The sequence below is a fragment of the Liolophura sinensis genome, chromosome 8, assembly GCF_032854445.1.
Source record: "Liolophura sinensis isolate JHLJ2023 chromosome 8, CUHK_Ljap_v2, whole genome shotgun sequence".
NCBI classification, from domain to species: domain Eukaryota; kingdom Metazoa; phylum Mollusca; class Polyplacophora; order Chitonida; family Chitonidae; genus Liolophura; species Liolophura sinensis.
In genome coordinates, this window is record NC_088302.1 from 2,419,995 (window position 1) to 2,437,037 (window position 17,043).

Sequence of the window (17,043 nt, forward strand, 5' to 3'; positions counted from 1 at the left end):
TTAATCTGCCCCACCAAACCTCGCTGGCTAAGCGGTCTGATTATGTTGCCTCACCAAACCTCGCTGGCTAAGTGGCCTGTATATGCTGCCCCACCAGACCTCGGTGGCTAAGTGATCTGATTAATCTGCCTCACCAAACCTCGCTGGCTAAGTGGTCTGTTTATGTTGCCCCACCAGACCTCGGTGGCTAAGTGGTCTGTTTATGTTGCCTCACCAAACCTCGCTGGCTAAGTGATCTGATTAATCTGCCCCACCAGACCTCCCTGGCTAAGCAGTCTGATTATGTTGCTTCACCAAACCTCACTGGCTAAGTGATCTGATTAATCTGCCTCACCAAACCTCGCTGGCTAAGCGGTCTGATTATGTTGCTTCACCAAACCTCGCTGGCTAAGTGGTCTGTTTATGCTGCCCCACCAGACCTCCCTGACTAAGTGGTCTGTTTATGCTGCCTCACCAAACCTCGCTGGCTAAGTGATCTGATTAATCTGCCTCACCAAACCTCGCTGGCTAAGCGGTCTGATTATGTTGCCTCACCAAACCTTGCTGGCTAAGTGGCCTGTATATGCTGCCCCACCAGACCTCGGTGGCTAAGTGATCTGATTAATCTGCCTCACCAAACCTCGCTGGCTAAGCGGTCTGATTATGTTGCCTCACCAAACCTCGCTGGCAAAGTGATCTGATTAATCTGCCCCACCAAACCTTGCTGGCTAAGCGGTCTGATTATGTTGCCTCACCAAACCTCGCTGGCTAAGTGGTCTGTTTATGCTGCCCCACCAGACCTCCCTGGCTAAGTGGCCTGTTTATGCTGCCCCACCAGACCTCGGTGGCTAAGTGATCTGATTAATCTGCCTCACCAAACCTCGCTGGCTAAGCAGTCTGACTATGTTGCTTCACCAAACCTTGCTGGCTAAGCGGTTTGATTAGCTAGTTGGCGTAAATTAAGCTACCGCCTCAAACCTTATGAGCTAAGCGGTATAAACTAAGCTACCTCAGCACACCTAGCTAGTTTAAATTAAGCTGCTTCACCAAACCTCAATGGCTATATACCATAAATTTGGCTACCCGACGAAAATTGGCCGAATTAAACTACCTCAATTAAGATCGCGAGCCTTGCAAAATGAGGTAACGCATTCGGATACCAGTCTTACCGGAATGGCTGTGACCCTGCGGAGGTGGTGTGGAGGTTTCTCAGGTGCCTGGTAAGGCACGTTGGTTGTTTTCTACCCGGTGAGGGGCAGTGGTTTGTCAAGTACAGGTGAGGTGAGGAGGTTTGTCTGGTACATGGTGAGATGCAGTGGTTTGTCAGCTACCTGTTGAGGTGAAGTGAACTTGTTGTGATAAGGTGTCAAAAGTTAATACTAATGAAAGACATAAATGAATAGATTTATGACATCTAACAATTACTCTTTTGATTCTCCTTACAGCGGCCACTCTCTAAGCCATGTGTATGGTATGGAAGGATTGATTTACTCTGCCTATTTTCTACTTCTCTGACCACGGCAAAGGTATACTCGACTAGTCCTGGAAAGATGAACAGTGTGCATATTTAATGACCAAGTCAGCAGAAATAACAAATAAAATCTCCTCCACCGAATGTGTTTAAGATTCAGTCACTACGCTGGCTTTTACCACTGGCCAAATCGGAGTCAACAAAGTAAGGCGGCGAAGGCAACCCGATATTCAACAAATGATGGTTCAGTCACATGACGTGGCTAGATCGCCTGGTCATGTAATGTGTAGGCAGGCCGAACACACACTCTGATCCATGAGGCTGCACAAGGAAGAATTTAACACTCAGGCAGACAATCGCTGTGGAATGGAATTACCACACTGGAAATCCCCGCCGGCAATGTGCCCCCCTGAGGATGTGCCTTTCTGCTTTTTGACTAACACGAACACTGATCTGCTAATATCAACATAAATATGTGTTTCTTTTTCCCACGGAATGTAACCTCAATGGAATTGCCATTCTAAAAGCCTTCGGAAAATTGTTCTCATTTTTTCACGGATTTTGCGGCAAATGTTACCGGGTTCGAGCTGTTGATCAGTTGTCACATAAACCTTAATAATGATTCATCAGCGTTTCGATTGAGTAGGATTTTTCAGAATATGGAATTAAATTATGAGGAGTCATGTGAAATTACAATTTCGCCACTACGAAGGGAGCAGAGTTTGTGTCGGGCGGACAATATATTAGATGAGAATACGGAGTTCAGTATGAGGCAGCAAAGAAAACGTCACCGTAGTCCACGCCATGACAAAGAGGACAGGCGAAACTCGAGAACAGCTAAAGGAAACCTCGAAGAGGCTCCCAAAGCAAAAAGAGATTCTCTCCAAAATGGAGGTGAAAAAGACGTGACATGCTCTGAAATCTGTCTTGACAGGTTAACCGATGCTGGCCCTGATGATTCCTCACAAGTTACTGGGGACCACCAACAAAGGTAAGGAGTACTATGTCCCTGTTGGACGATTTACTTTCTGTCTGTAAAACACTGGTTTGTCTTCGGTCTTGTTATTGTGCAGGTTGAGATATCTTAGCTTTATAAATTCATGTGTCTGTATATGAATTGCTGTGGGTGTTGCTAATGTAAGGTTACATATCACATTCCGTCGATCTTATCTGTCCATCTCATGCCATTCCAGCGCGCTCTGTGAAGACTTGGCGACACAAATGCTGACCTGTAAATGTAATGATATGTGTACCGTATCAGGTTAAGACATACTCCAACTGGTTGCAATGGGCGCACCTGTCGATGCGTTAAGCACGTATGGGTTAGCTCGCCTCAACAGCTCAGTGAATATAACAATTATTACGGGTGGATTATCTTTTGAGTTACTATCTTTGAACGCGATACACATCTTGGCACCGTTTTCGTAAATTGTTTATGATGGAGTTCCTACGATTTCATCAGATAAGTGTACAACTTGCAGTGGAAGTTTTTAGGAAAGCGTTTTCGCAGTTTAAACACCGGAATTGTTTCTCTAACGTGGTCAGTGATTGGATCATCATCAGATGACCCCATCCTCCATCCATCCCATTAGATGGCCCCATTCGCCATTCTTCCCATTAGATGACCTCATCCCTCATCCTACCTCCCCCTGTTCCGAGACAGTAAACAGTCTATTTGCCCACTTCAGTCTTCCAGATGCGCCTCGTAGACATTACCAAAGTCGGGTGTGTACTTGTAGATATCGCTCATAGCACGCGTCCTTCAGGTCAAGGGGCATGTATAAAGTGAATGGAGCAGGAAATTGTGAGTCCCGCTACAACCTCACGATGGGAATTTAAGTAAATCAGAGGACGTGAGCTAGATAGAGCACCTGCTGCCGTACGTGACTGGGGCAACTGCTCGTCCTACACTATGAAGTCAACCGGACAACTACCAACTACCATACAGGTATTCCTGTACGTGTATTTCAGGGCTACCCTATGACAATGGCGTTCCTGAACGTGTATTTCAGGGCTACCCTATGACATTGACATTCCTGTACGTGTATTTCAGGGCTACTCTATGACATTGGCATTCCTGTACGTGTATTGCAGGGCTACCATATGACATTGGCATTCCTGTACGTGTATTTTAGGACTACTCTATGACATTGGTATTCCTGTACGTGTATTGCAGGGCTACCCTATGACATTGACATTCCTGAACGTGTATTTCAGGGCTACTCTATAACATTGGTATTCCTGTACTTGTATTTCAGGGCTACCCTATGACAATGGCGTTCCTGCACGTGTATTTCAGGGCTACTCTATGACATTGGTATTCCTATACGTGTATTTCAGGGCTACCCTATGACAATGGCTTTCCTGAACGTGTATTTCAGGGCTACTCTATGACATTGGTATTCCTGTACGTGTATCTCAGGGCTACTCTATGGCATTGGCATTCCTGTACGTGTATTGCAGGGCTACTCTGTGACACTGACATTCCTGTACGTGTATTTCAGGGCTACCCTATGACAATGGCGTTCCTGAACGTGTGTTTCAGGGCTACTCTATGACATTGGTATTCCTGTACGTGTATTTCAGGGCTACCCTATGACAATGGCGTTCCTGAACGTGTATTTCAGGGCTACTCTATGACATTGGTATTCCTGTACGTGTATTTCAGGGCTACTCTTTGACATTGGCATTCCCGTACGCATATTTTAGGGCTGCTTTATGGCATTGGCATTCCTGTACGCGTATTTCAGGGCTATTCTATGACATTGGCATTCCTGTGCGTATATTTCAGGGCTACTCTATGACACTGGTATTCCTGTACGTGTATTTCAGGGCTACCCTATGACATTGACATTCCTGTACGTGTATTTCAGAGCTACTCTATGACAATGGCGTCCCTGTACGTGTATTTCAGGGCTACCCTATGACATTGGCATTCCTGAACGTGTATTTCAGGGCTACTCTATGACATTGGTATATCCTGTACATGTATTTCAGGGCTACTCTATGACATTGGCATTCCTGCACGTGTATTTCAGGGCTACGATATGCCAATGGCGTTCTTATACGTGTATTTCAAGGCTGCTCTATGACAATGGCGTTCCTGTATATGTATTTCAGGGCTACCCTATGACATTGGCATTCCTGAACGTGTATTTCAGGGCTACCCTATGCCAATGGCGTTCTTATACGTGTATTTCAAGGCTGCTCTATGACAATGGCGTTCCTGTATATGTATTTCAGGGCTACTCTATGACATTGGTATTCCTGAACGTGTATTTCAGGGCTACCCTATGCCAATGGCGTTCTTATACGTGTATTTCAAGGCTGCTCTATGACAATGGCGTTCCTGTACATGTATTTCAGGGCTACTCTATGACATTGGCATTCCTGCACGTGTATTTCAGGGCTACGATATGCCAATGGCGTTCTTATACGTGTATTTCAAGGCTGCTCTATGACAATGGCGTTCCTGTACATGTATTTCAGGGCTACTCTATTCCATGTCTAACTATTACATGACCAGAGGTGAAAAGTAGCCTTTAGACATAGCCATATCTAGGATAAATACAGAGAATCTATCCAAATACTAACTGTACATGCTTGAACCGTTCAACAGGTCAAATGTCGGCAGCAAAATATACATCCGTGGTCAGTTATACCATGGTGAGAGTCCGAAGCAAGAAGGTACAATACAAAGAGTGAATGGATGAATGAGGCTGAACCCAACATTGGCAATATTTCAGCCATATCATGGTAGACATAAAAAGCCAATTGTTACTGTAACTCAAGGCCGATTTGATGGATTTATTTCTTTGACTATCCTTTAACGGCGCTCCCAAGAGGATTTCACTTGTGCTATGGCGGTGGTCAGGATTATGGTGGAGAGATCCTGGGTGGGCCGGGTCGACAGCTTTTCGTCTCTTCGAAAGCCGCAGCCCAACAAAAGCGACCTGAATTGAGTGAACTGATTTGTGAGGAGCAGGCCATCTTGATGAAAACCAGAATGTTGCTTCAGTTATAATACAAGCAGTAATGTCAGTTATCACACACTTTTATAGTCACAGAAAACAAGTCATTCAGTGATGGGCGATGGACAGTCTAATGTAATATGGGGATTGTATGGGGCAAACGGTCTGTCGTTAAAATATCACTATGGTATCCCTTGATCATTGGCAATAGGTCAGTGTTTTATAAACAATCAAACATTAGCCTTAGGCTACTTACGTTGACTATTTTATAATGAGATCCAAACAGTTTGTGCAAACAACGAACATGTATATACTAGCATTCGACATTTTGTACAATATAGTTAAAATTATCCTAAAGAATGATCGTATTTTCCAAAGTCAGCCTTCCCGAACAACTCTTATTGAATGGGTTTGGGTATGTACGATTCTGCATGCAAATGAAATGTTCCGAAGTATTTTTATAAGGCTACTTTTTATGTGGTTTAGTAATAAATGATCACGATGTAAAGCAGACAGCATGAGACCTAAAGCAGACAGCATGAGACCTAAAGCAGACAGCACGAGACCTAAAGCAGACAGCATGAGACCTAAATCAGACAGCATGAGATCTAGACGAAGGTGTTTGACTTTTCAGTAACAAGTGCTTTCGTCCGTATCAGGAATCAAGCTGGGTTTTGGACATGTCAAGCAGTATTAAACGTGAAAGATCTGTAGCAGTCAATAAGTCGATAAATTCACGAAATGACTTGGCAGTGTCAAAGTGTATCGTTAATATATATTCAGTCAGTGGTCTTGAATAAGAATTCGCGCATGTAAGCCTAATTGGCAGCAACGTATCGCGGTCCAATGGTAGTCAGACACGAAAAGATGGTATATTATACCTAGATAATCGTGACAGCAGAATGCGTGTGTTGAGCAGTGTTGTTAGTTATACCAGGTCACTCTCCGTGGATAGGAAACTGACACTCAGAACATAAAGTCAACCTAAATGATGACCTACATTAACATTACAGCTAGTCACATCATGGATCGGAGCTGTCGCATTGTTAGCATGCGCTGCGCATAACATCAAATCTGAGCCAAAATTGTTCTGTTCTTGTTTTACTATAACGTGATAAAAAGATGTATTTACATTATACATGATGAAAGGTAGCTCTGGAGAGAACATTGTATATCTACGTACCGAATGGGACCTGAACAGGAATGGAGCACTTGGGATTGTTTATGTGAAATGACTCGTTTTCTGCTAGGTATTTATTCAGAACATAATCCTGCACAATAAGGTGTGTACCATGGAGGAGTTGTAGACGTAAGGACCGGTTAATACCTGGTTTTAGTCGTCGTCAATCAGACTATTACAATCCTAATAGTCGGATTACTGTTAAGGAACTACTTAGCATGACAGTACTTTCGTGAAATACATTACGTTGTCCTTACCGTGACATAAAAAAAAACACTTCCCATGTATAGATGTCGGTGTACCTCACATCGCAGCAGTACCGGCATGAGACGTACCTGTCAGGTGTAGATGTACCTCACATCACAGCAGTGCTGGCATGAGACCCACCTGTTAGGTGTAAGTGTACCTCACATCACAGCAGTGCTGGCATGAATTCGTATACCTGATATCCCAGAAGAACGGGAAAATTACCGTGACTTAAAGCGGCAGCCGAATTTTCGAGAGGTTTATTCGAAAGCATAGTTGACCTCAGCCAGTGCAACTACATCGAAGAAAAGCAGGCCTGCATATCTGAGATCAAATCAGCGGGATGACAGGCTGTGTGTACAAATCGAATTGTCAATCATGGAAAAAAAACAAAAACAAAACAAACAAACAAACAAACAATTCCTGATTGGGCCATCAATGGACCGGACAAGCCGTTACTCGCCCAATGGACATGTGCTAAGTCAGCCATTTATTGCAACCATACGGACTACAACGGACAAACACACGAGCAGTTGTTCACTTACAAGAAACGGTGTAGGTCAGGATTATCAAGGCTGACGGGCAATTAGCAGGGAGGGTGGGGAGGGGGAGGGGTGGAGTGGGAGGGGAATTTCCTGTGACGGGTTATCAACTCACACAGACGACATCTAATCGTTTATCGTAAGTCATATTAATTTTGTCGTGTGGTAACTGGAAAATGAAGTCAGTCTTTACGAAGTGTTCTAAGACTGGCGTACTCAAACTTCTGTTCACACGGAGGGTTTGAAGGGAAATACTGTCATCGTGAGGGCCTCAGCGGGGCATGAGGTGAAGGCTGTCGTACAGGCAGGGCAATAAACCATAGTAAAACTTGACAAATAAATCAATGTGGACTGTTTATAAACCATTCTAGAGCTACCATATGTTTTCACCGTTCCAGTGCCAGTTGTATTCAACACATGGCGGATAAATGAGTCGAAAACGCCTGACTGCAATAGCTCTGTACTGCCTATAACACCTAATAGACTCCAATCATGCTAACTAAATGCGGCGCCTTGCATAACTGTTATGGACGTTGACGGGTTTGTGGTTTAGCTCTACGTCTGTCCGTCGGTTAACCCATTGCTGTTAACCATTCTTGTGTTAGTGTTATATTGCGGGATCATCAAGGTCGGGAGTCATACCCGTGCAGTTAGCTCTTATAGACTTCGGAGAATAGACAGATGATTCACAGCCGGTCCCGAGTATCACCTTTGTGTAGCATTCTATCTGGATTTATCTCCAATTTGGGGTAAATTTAACATACACTTTTAACCTTTCCCGGCTGAAGCCAGAATTAGAATGAATCACAAGACCGTGTGGGTAATTAGATCATATGCTCTTTTTTGACCAGACCGTTTGTAGATCATATGCTTCCACCGTATCCGTTCTTTGTGACCAGAGCTTCCATTTGTGGCAGAACAAGATGGTAAGTGACTGGTTTCATAACTTTACCACGTATGATAGAAAGAACAGCATTGTTGTTTATTCAAAAAGCCAGTTGTTAGAAGGGATGCCCTAAACACCATTGCGTACGACTTAATGCAATGCAGGCTCTGCAATTGAGCACGGCTTAATACAATGCAGGCTCTGCAATTGAGCTTGGTCAGTTTTGAACAACGGTGGGCAACCTTCCCTCTAGTACATGTAAGCCCACACTAGCTGAAGATCGTTAACCATTTTGACGATAAGACAAAGAGAATTCGATGCATGCTCAGTGAAGATGAATCCATATATAGTTCCACACATGTATCCACACTGGGTAGACATATTGGTATATTAAAACCTTTACATAAAGATCTGCTCTAATGTTTTTAAAACTGTTTGTTATTTTCCCCTTGAAGCCACGTGGGATAATCCCAGCTGGTGGTCCTGGGGAAGCCGTCTATTCCGTACATCTACCAACATAACCAAGCTATATGCCGTGCCTGTGCGTGGCTCTGGTCTCGTTGTTATACTTGGCCCAGCCCATGACATTTTTCTAGCAAACCGATTAGTTATATTGTTGACAGGTACATATATTGTGATGTCAACCAAATAATAGCATGTTTGGATCTTTGATACCGCAGTACACATAGTCCATTCTGAAGCGTGTTCTCGTGACCTGCCGTGAATTGTCCTCCGTGGTAAGCAAAGTACATTACAAAGCCGGCCTTGTCCTGTGTTGTGCGACATGAAAAATAGCACGAAAACTGACTTATGTCGCTACTGCATCATCTGGAGAATACACGACAAAGTAATTGTTCGAAAACTGAATACTGGTAAGTGACTAGTGCCCTGGATGTGGCCTACTGACACAGACGAGCTGACTCAAGCAGATGCCGGTCATTACTACAGTCTGTTAGGTCAGTCATATAGGTCACTATTATTAAAGACGTGCTCAGTTACATAGGTCCCTATCATTGAAGACGAGCTCTGTTTATATAGGTCATTACCATTAAAGACGAGCTCGGTCATATAGGTCAGTACCATTAACGACGAGCTCAGTCATATAGGTCATTAACATTAAAGACGAGTTCTGCCATACATTACCAGTAAAACCTGTTCAGTCACATGTCATCACAATTAAAGACGAGCTGTGCCATAAAGGTCATTACCATTAAAGACGAGCTCTGCCATATTATTTATTTATTTGATTGGTGTTTTACGCCACACTCAAGAATATTTCATTTATACGATAGCTGTCAACATTATGGCGAAAGGAAACCGGACAGAGCCCGGAGGGAACCCACAACCATCCGCAGGTTACAGGCAGACCTTCCTACGTACGACCATAAAGAACGTCTGTCATATAGGTCATGATGATTAAAGACGTGCTCTGTCATACAGGTCATTACCATTAAAAACATATTCTGTCATATAGGTCATTACCATTAAAGACGTGGTCCCTCATATAAGTCATTACTATTAAAGACGAGCTCTGCCATATGAGTCACCAGCATTAAAGATTAGTGTCAGTTCTATTACAGACGATGTCAATCTTATATGTCATTACTATTACAGACTAGCTAAGACATATACAGGTAGGTTGTTATTATTACTGACAATTTGGGACCGCGTTGCTGAGGGATGATAGCTTTATAGCATGAACTGAAGATCATTAAGTACAATGCGTCCATATTTTATGTTAAGTCGCAGTATGGGATATGAACTATCTTTCTGTTTAAGACACATAGCGTTTGTATATAGCCATGCGTGTGACGTTTTTCATCGCTATCATGGCATGCACGCGTATGTAGTGCGACTGTTTTATGCCGCTTGGCTAAGTTTTCTGTCAGGGATACGGAGTGAGCGTAATGTATTATGTGGATAGTTACGCAATGCATCTGACCTTACGCAATGTGTGAAGAGGGTATCTGATGTGAACAGACAGAAGATGTATTTTAATGATCACTTCACATTCCATGAACCCAAACATCGTAATCTGACACACTGGCTGTAAACATTTGTATTGTATAACAAAACTATTGCACTTACATACGTATATAGATCTAGATACTTAGGTCTCCGCACATGTACTTGGCTTTGGCGAAGGAAAAACGCCACAGCACAGTAGCAATGCAACATATGTCCCAGAGCGTTCTCCAATAATATATCAGACACACGAGCTTATGAGCATCTCGGAAGAACGCCAATTTCATAAATGTTTTCCTCCTTGTGTTTATACACGTTGTCCAGCTTCTCACGAAAAACTGTGCATACGTAATGATCTTCAGTAGTTTCATCGAAGTTTTCTGTCCTTCTCCGGCTCTTATGGATCAGCTTTTGGAGCTTCTATGGCTTCTTGCCTTGCAATACTCACACTTTCTTATAGCACAAAGTTTTACCTGCCTTGTCACCAGATTAACGCCTGTAAGTGTCAAGTCAGCCTTGTCTTCGGATTTAGCACTTGTCCTTTGTGTCACATAAGCCTTGTCGCCAGCTTAGCGCTTGTACTCCGTGTCACATAAGCCTTGTCGCCAGCTTAGCGCTTGTACTCCGTGTCACATAAGCCTTGTCGCCAGCTCAGCGCTTGTACTCCGTGTCACATAAGCCTTGTCGCCAGCTTAGCGCTTGTACTCCGTGTCACATAAGCCATGTCTCCAGCTTAGCGCTTGTACTCCATGTCACATAGGTCTTGTCGCCAGTTTAGCGCTTGTACTCCGTGTCACATAAGCCTTGTCGCCAGCTTAGCGCTTGTACTCCGTGTCACATAAGCCATGTCTCCAGCTTAGCGCTTGTACTCCATGTCACATAGGTCTTGTCGCCAGCATAAGACTTGTACTCTCTTAAACTTTGTCTCCAGCTTAGCGCTTGTACTCCATGTCACATCAGTCTTGCCGAAAGCGTAGGGCTTGTACTCACTTAAACCTTGTCGCCAGCTTAGCGCTTGCACTCCATGTCACATGAGCCTTGTAGCCAGCAATAGCGCTTGTACTCCGTGCCACATAAGCCTTGTCGCCAGCTTAGAGCCTGTACTCCATGTAACATAAGTCTTGTTGCCAGCATAGGGCTTGCACTCTGTTAAGCCTTGAATCCAGCCTAGCGCTTGTACTCCTTGTCACATAAGCCTTGTCACCAACTTTACGCTTGTACTCCGTGTCATGTAAGCCTCGTCTCCAGACTAGCGCTTGTATTCCGTGTCACGTAAGCCGTGTCTATATATCAAATATCAGAAATGACTATATTAACCTACGTATCCATTTTTGTTAAGGAACTGATTTGATCTTTATAGGAGGCTTAAAAGACTATTTTGATATTATAAACGACAGATATTCAAGATAAATACCAGTCACAGAATGTCTATGCAAAAATGAAATAAAAACCAAATACGAGACAAATTACGGTTTGGCTCAGGTTTTCACTCCCGCCAATTTACTTTCATTTGAAGGTAATTCTTATCTTAATGCATCTTCCTTCTGTCACCATCTCTATGTATGGTTTAACGTTTTAAATCCAGTGACTCACATAACCGTGTTATCTGTATGGTGATATCGGCTTCACCTCTGCAGTCACATGGTGATATCGGCTTCACCTCTGCAGCCACATGGTGACATCGACGCCACCTAAACAGACACATGGTGACATCGGTGTCACCTAAACAGACACATGGTGATATCGTCTCCACCTAAACATGCACATGGTGATATCGGCTTCACCTAAACATGCACATGGTGATGTCGGCTTCACCTCTGCAGACACATGTTGACATAGGTGCCAACTACGCAGACATTTGATGATATTGGCTTCACTTTAACAGATACTCGGTGATATCGGCGTCACCTTAACAGATGGTGACATCGGCTTCATCATTTATGGCACATGTTCACGTCGGCGTCACCGAAATGGACACATTGTATCATCGGCTGCATCTAAAGAGAAACATGGTAACATAGGCGTGATCTAAACAGACATATGGTGACACTGACTTCACCTCTGCAGCCATATGTTGACACAGGCTTCACCTCAGAAATCACACGATGACATAGCCTTCAGTTCTGCAGCAGCAGATATTCTATGTTCATATTGCTCGTGGCCTCTGTTGTTGTCTTGGGTTGACATTCTCCACACTTTTGACTTCTATTGTTGTTTTGGGTTGACATTCTCAACGCTCTTGACCTCTATTGTTGTCTTGGGTTGACATTCTCCACGCTCTTGACTTCTGTTGTTGTCGTGGGTTGACATTCTCCATGCTCTTTAGCGCTATTGTTGTCTTTGGTTGACATTCTCCATGCTATTGACCTCTTTTTTTGTCTTGGGTTGACATTTTCCATGCTATTGACCTCTATTGTTGTCTCTTGGGTTGACATTCTCCATGCTCTTGACCTCTATTGTTGTCTTGGGTTGACATTCTCCATGCTCTTGATCTCTATCGTTGTCTTAGGTTGAGATTCTCCATGTTACTGGCCTCTCATGTTGTCTTTAGTTTACATTCTCCGTGCCTTTGACCCTCTGTTGTTGTCTTGGGTTGACATTCTCCATGTTCTTGACCTCTATTGTTGTCTTAGGTTGACATTCATCCATGCTCTTGACCTCTATCGTTGTCTTAGGTTGACATTCTTCATGCTATTGACCTCTATTGTTGTCTTGGGTTGACATTCTTCGCGCTCTTGACCTCTGTTGTTGTCTTGGGTTCACATTCTCCATGTTCTTGACCTCTGTTGTTGTCTTGGGTTGACATTCTCCATGCTCTTGACCTTATTGCTGTCTTGGTTGACATTCTCCATGTTCTTGACCTCTATTGTTGTCCTTGGGTTGAAATTCTCCATATTCTTGACCTCTGTTGTTGTCTTGGGTTGACATTCTCCATGCTCTTGTTCTGTGTTGTTGTCTTGGGTCGACATTCTCCACGCTCTTGACTTTTGTCGTCGTTTGGGTTGACATTCTCCATGTTCTTGACCTCTTTTGTTGTCTTGGGTTGACATTCTACATGCTCTTGATCTGTATTGCTGTCTTGGGTCGACATTCTCCACGCTCTTGACCTCTATTGTTGTCTTGGGTTTGACATTCTCCATGCTATTGACCTCTATTGTTGTCTTTGGTTGACATTCTCCATGCTCTTGACCTCTGTTGTTGTCTTGGGTTGACATTCTCCATATTCTTGACCTCTGTTGTTGTCTTGGGTCGACATTCTCCACGCTCTTGACCTCTATTGTTGTCTTGGGTTGACATTCTCCATGCTCTTGATCTGTATTGCTGTCTTGGGTCGACATTCTCCACGCTCTTGACCTCTATTGTTGTCTTGGGTTGACATTCTCCATGTTCTTGACCTCTGTTGTTGTTTTGGGTTGACATTCTCCATATTCTTGACCTCTGTTGTTATCTTGGGTCGACATTCTCCATGTTCTTGACCTCTATTGTTGTCTTGGGTTGACATTCTCCATGCTATTGACCTCTGTTGTTGTCTTGGGTTGACATTCTCCACGTTCTTGACCTCTATTGTTGTCTTGGGTTGACATTCTCCATGCTCTTGACCTCTATTGTTGTCTTGGGTTGACGTTCTCTATGCATTTAAGCTATAATCCGAAACCCTGGGTCAAGTTAAGCGGTTAATCTGTTACTGGAATCTTTGTGCTCTGAATGCTTTGTAAACATGTACAATAAAAACCCTCTTCACTTGTCATGTACATAAACTGAATTCGGAGCCCAGTCGGTATACATTTCGATTGCTTTGTTCCGAATGATGGAGTTCTGTGTTCAGCAATTTGTCAGGTAATTTATAACACGATGAGAGAGTAAAGGAGGCATTGTGAGCATGTTTAGAGAGCAGAGAGAGGCTGTGAAAGTGAACAGAAAGGTACGAGGGTTTGGTTTAGGTGAGTTCAGCCACGCTGGGTTACACTTCTTCACTTACCCGATATACTCTATCCGGATCAGTTTACACAGATCCTTGTCCTCAGTCTTATCGCTTGGCCAAATCACTTCACCGGGGACCTGTTTGACAGACCCTAGCACGAGCACGCAGCTGGACAGGCAGGTACATTGTCCACACGGTTCTGGCACCGCTAGAGCAGGGTTAGGGGTAGACGGAATCACCTTGGGAAGTGTTACAGCTCGTCTTGTCTGTGTCAGGCCGCTACAGCTCTTATCTCTTCCCCAATCTGCCAATGTGATAGGTTATAATAACGGGGCAGTCGTGTCGCTCAAGTGTCATTACTAGATGTTTATATGTTAAACTTGTCTCTAAATTGTAGTCTCATAATCTGGGGTAACATTGCGCGCTGTCAGTCACAGCTTCTACTGCACCACGACGGAAACTTGACATTTATTACCTGTCTTCTTAAGACCATGTCCATGTTACTGCGGGTCACGGGCGAGTGTTTTCTTTCTCTCTCCCTACAACTGAAGCTTACTTGGAAAATGTACAACAGAGCGGAAAAAGATTGCTATAAAGGACAAAGAACGGGTATGCGATGTCTGGATGTTGAGATAACGTCAAGTAGTTGTTGACATTGAGTATATTGTATTCATACAAAGTATTGCGTGTAGTTAAGACTACTACAACACCTGTTCAGTGTTAGTATCCTTACACAAGTCAACTCTAATATTAAAGATAATACAATAAACACATCCGCGACTGAAGATAGTTCAGCAGCTGTTAATTATATGTACCATGACGATGTAACAACCCTTTATCTCCAGCTTTATAAATGCCACAGTATAAAAAAAATCACCTTTGATTACACAGCAATATCTTTTAGCTTGCAGATGATTTAAGCGTTCTAATAACAACGAAACTATTTGTTCAATCGCTGTAATAAAAAGAGATACTCAGTCCCATCGTTCCAAAAGTAACAGCGATATTCAGTTTTATCCCTCCAAAAGTAACAGCGATATTCAGTTCTATCCCTCCAAAAGTAACAGTGATATTCAGTGAAATGTAACAGTGATACATATTTTGTTATCGATAACTGATATGGTACACGGCATGGTACACGGTTTGAATACTGATTTCACTCAGTCAGCTAAGACATACCTTGCGTCTTTCCAGCATACCATGTCGACAAAAACTGTCGATAGCAAAACTGTCGACTGCTTCCTGTTGACTGTTTCCGTCCAATTTTTGTACTTTATATACTTTCTTAGTTCTTTGGTGGTTTGTGTTATATGTCAGTTGGGGAAGTCTTGTGATTGACCTGGGACGTCCTTATTGGTTGACGGCTGGTATACGAAGGGTTGATACTGAGTCTTGTCGCTCCAATAATAATAGTGACAGTGAGCCCTATCTTTCCAATAATAATAGTGACAGTGAGCCCTATCGCTCTAATAATAATAGTGACAGTGAGCCCTATCGCTCTAATAATAACAGTGACATTGAGGCATATCGCTCTAATAATAATAGTGACATTGAGGCATATCGCTCTAATAATAACAGTGATATTGAGTCATATTACTCCAATAATACCAGTGATACTCAGTCTGATCGCTCCAATAATACCAGTGATACTCAGTCTGATCGCTCCAATAATAACAGTGATACTCAGTCTGATCGCTCCAATAATACCAGTGATACTCAGTCTTATCGCTCCAATAATACCAGTGATACTCAGTCTTATCGCTCCAATAATAACAGTGATACTGAGTTCTATCTCATTACATCAATGGTACTCAGTCATATCGCTCCAATAATAACTCGTCAATTTGTTTTTCTCGCCCAGACATCAGACGTATGCCCGATTCAGCTACTTTCCCATTCAATAACGCAGCAGTATTAGTAAAATAAGTATTTCTGACCGTTTTGCCGATTTTAATCTGTGTCAGGATTGATAAAGAGCCCTCCTGAGACGTAGATAGCTCATCACAAAATGGACCTATACCTTCAGTCAGATCTCAACAAATGAGGATCTGGCAGGAAATTGGCATGGATATGTTTGGTGTTCAACTTTAGCAACTCTCGGCAGACGGGTCAGTGCGTATGTCAGCGGTCATCATTCACCCCTACTTCCTGTAGGATGGAATGCGATTCCTCAAGAGGCTATTGAGGACCGTGTAGTAACGCGCTGGGCTGCTGGCTTGGAACAATTAATGAGTTATTTTTACGCAGATAAACCAAGCCTGAAATTTAAAATGGCTGACCTGTATCCCTTTTTCGTGTTTCAAAGTAGAATTTCCGTGGTTGAACAGGGGAATTATGGAAAAGAATACATTCATCAGCAAAATGAAAACAGTGAAATAAATATAAGCGTCAAGTCCGACATACATATACCATTCGTAGTCCGTAAAGGGCGTTCCAAGTCGATAATCGCAAAATCCATTTCCAAAACAACGTTTAACACTAACTCCCAAAAAGCAGACATTCATCACAAGCTTACAAGATCATGTCAAGCCTACTGTCCATTTTCGGTTTCGCTTTCAGAGTGTTATATGTGGTCACGTGGACGATAGAGATACAAGATGAAAAAATGTAGCCGTCAATCGTTGGGATACTCCTGCTGAAAATTTCGACAAACCATAACCATAGGCGAGAACCAATGATTGGAGAAATGAAGAGTCATGAAGATCATGTTGTCATCCTGGGGCCAGCAGATTTTCCTACGAAATGGTGCACTGAATATGCGATACAAAAATCATAAAGTGTACTGCAACAATTTCTCAGATCAATCCAGTTCTGTTACTTGGGACGGGGGTCGCGGTGATCTGGGAAGTGTACCGTTATTTGATATACGTTACGTGTTGTC

The 17,043-nt window shown here is 43.2% G+C and overlaps 1 protein-coding gene across 1 annotated transcript in view; it reads left to right on the forward strand.

Annotated features, from left to right (window-relative positions):
* Window positions 1-1,443: 1,443 nt before the first annotated feature.
* Window positions 1,444-17,043, forward strand: part of LOC135472647 (uncharacterized) — a 57,870-nt gene continuing 42,270 nt past the window's right edge. The window contains exon 1 of the mRNA XM_064752252.1: window positions 1,444-2,441. Within this exon, the coding sequence (XP_064608322.1) occupies window positions 2,110-2,441 (332 nt within the window). The 5' untranslated portion in view covers window positions 1,444-2,109. The remainder of the gene's footprint in view (window positions 2,442-17,043) is intronic.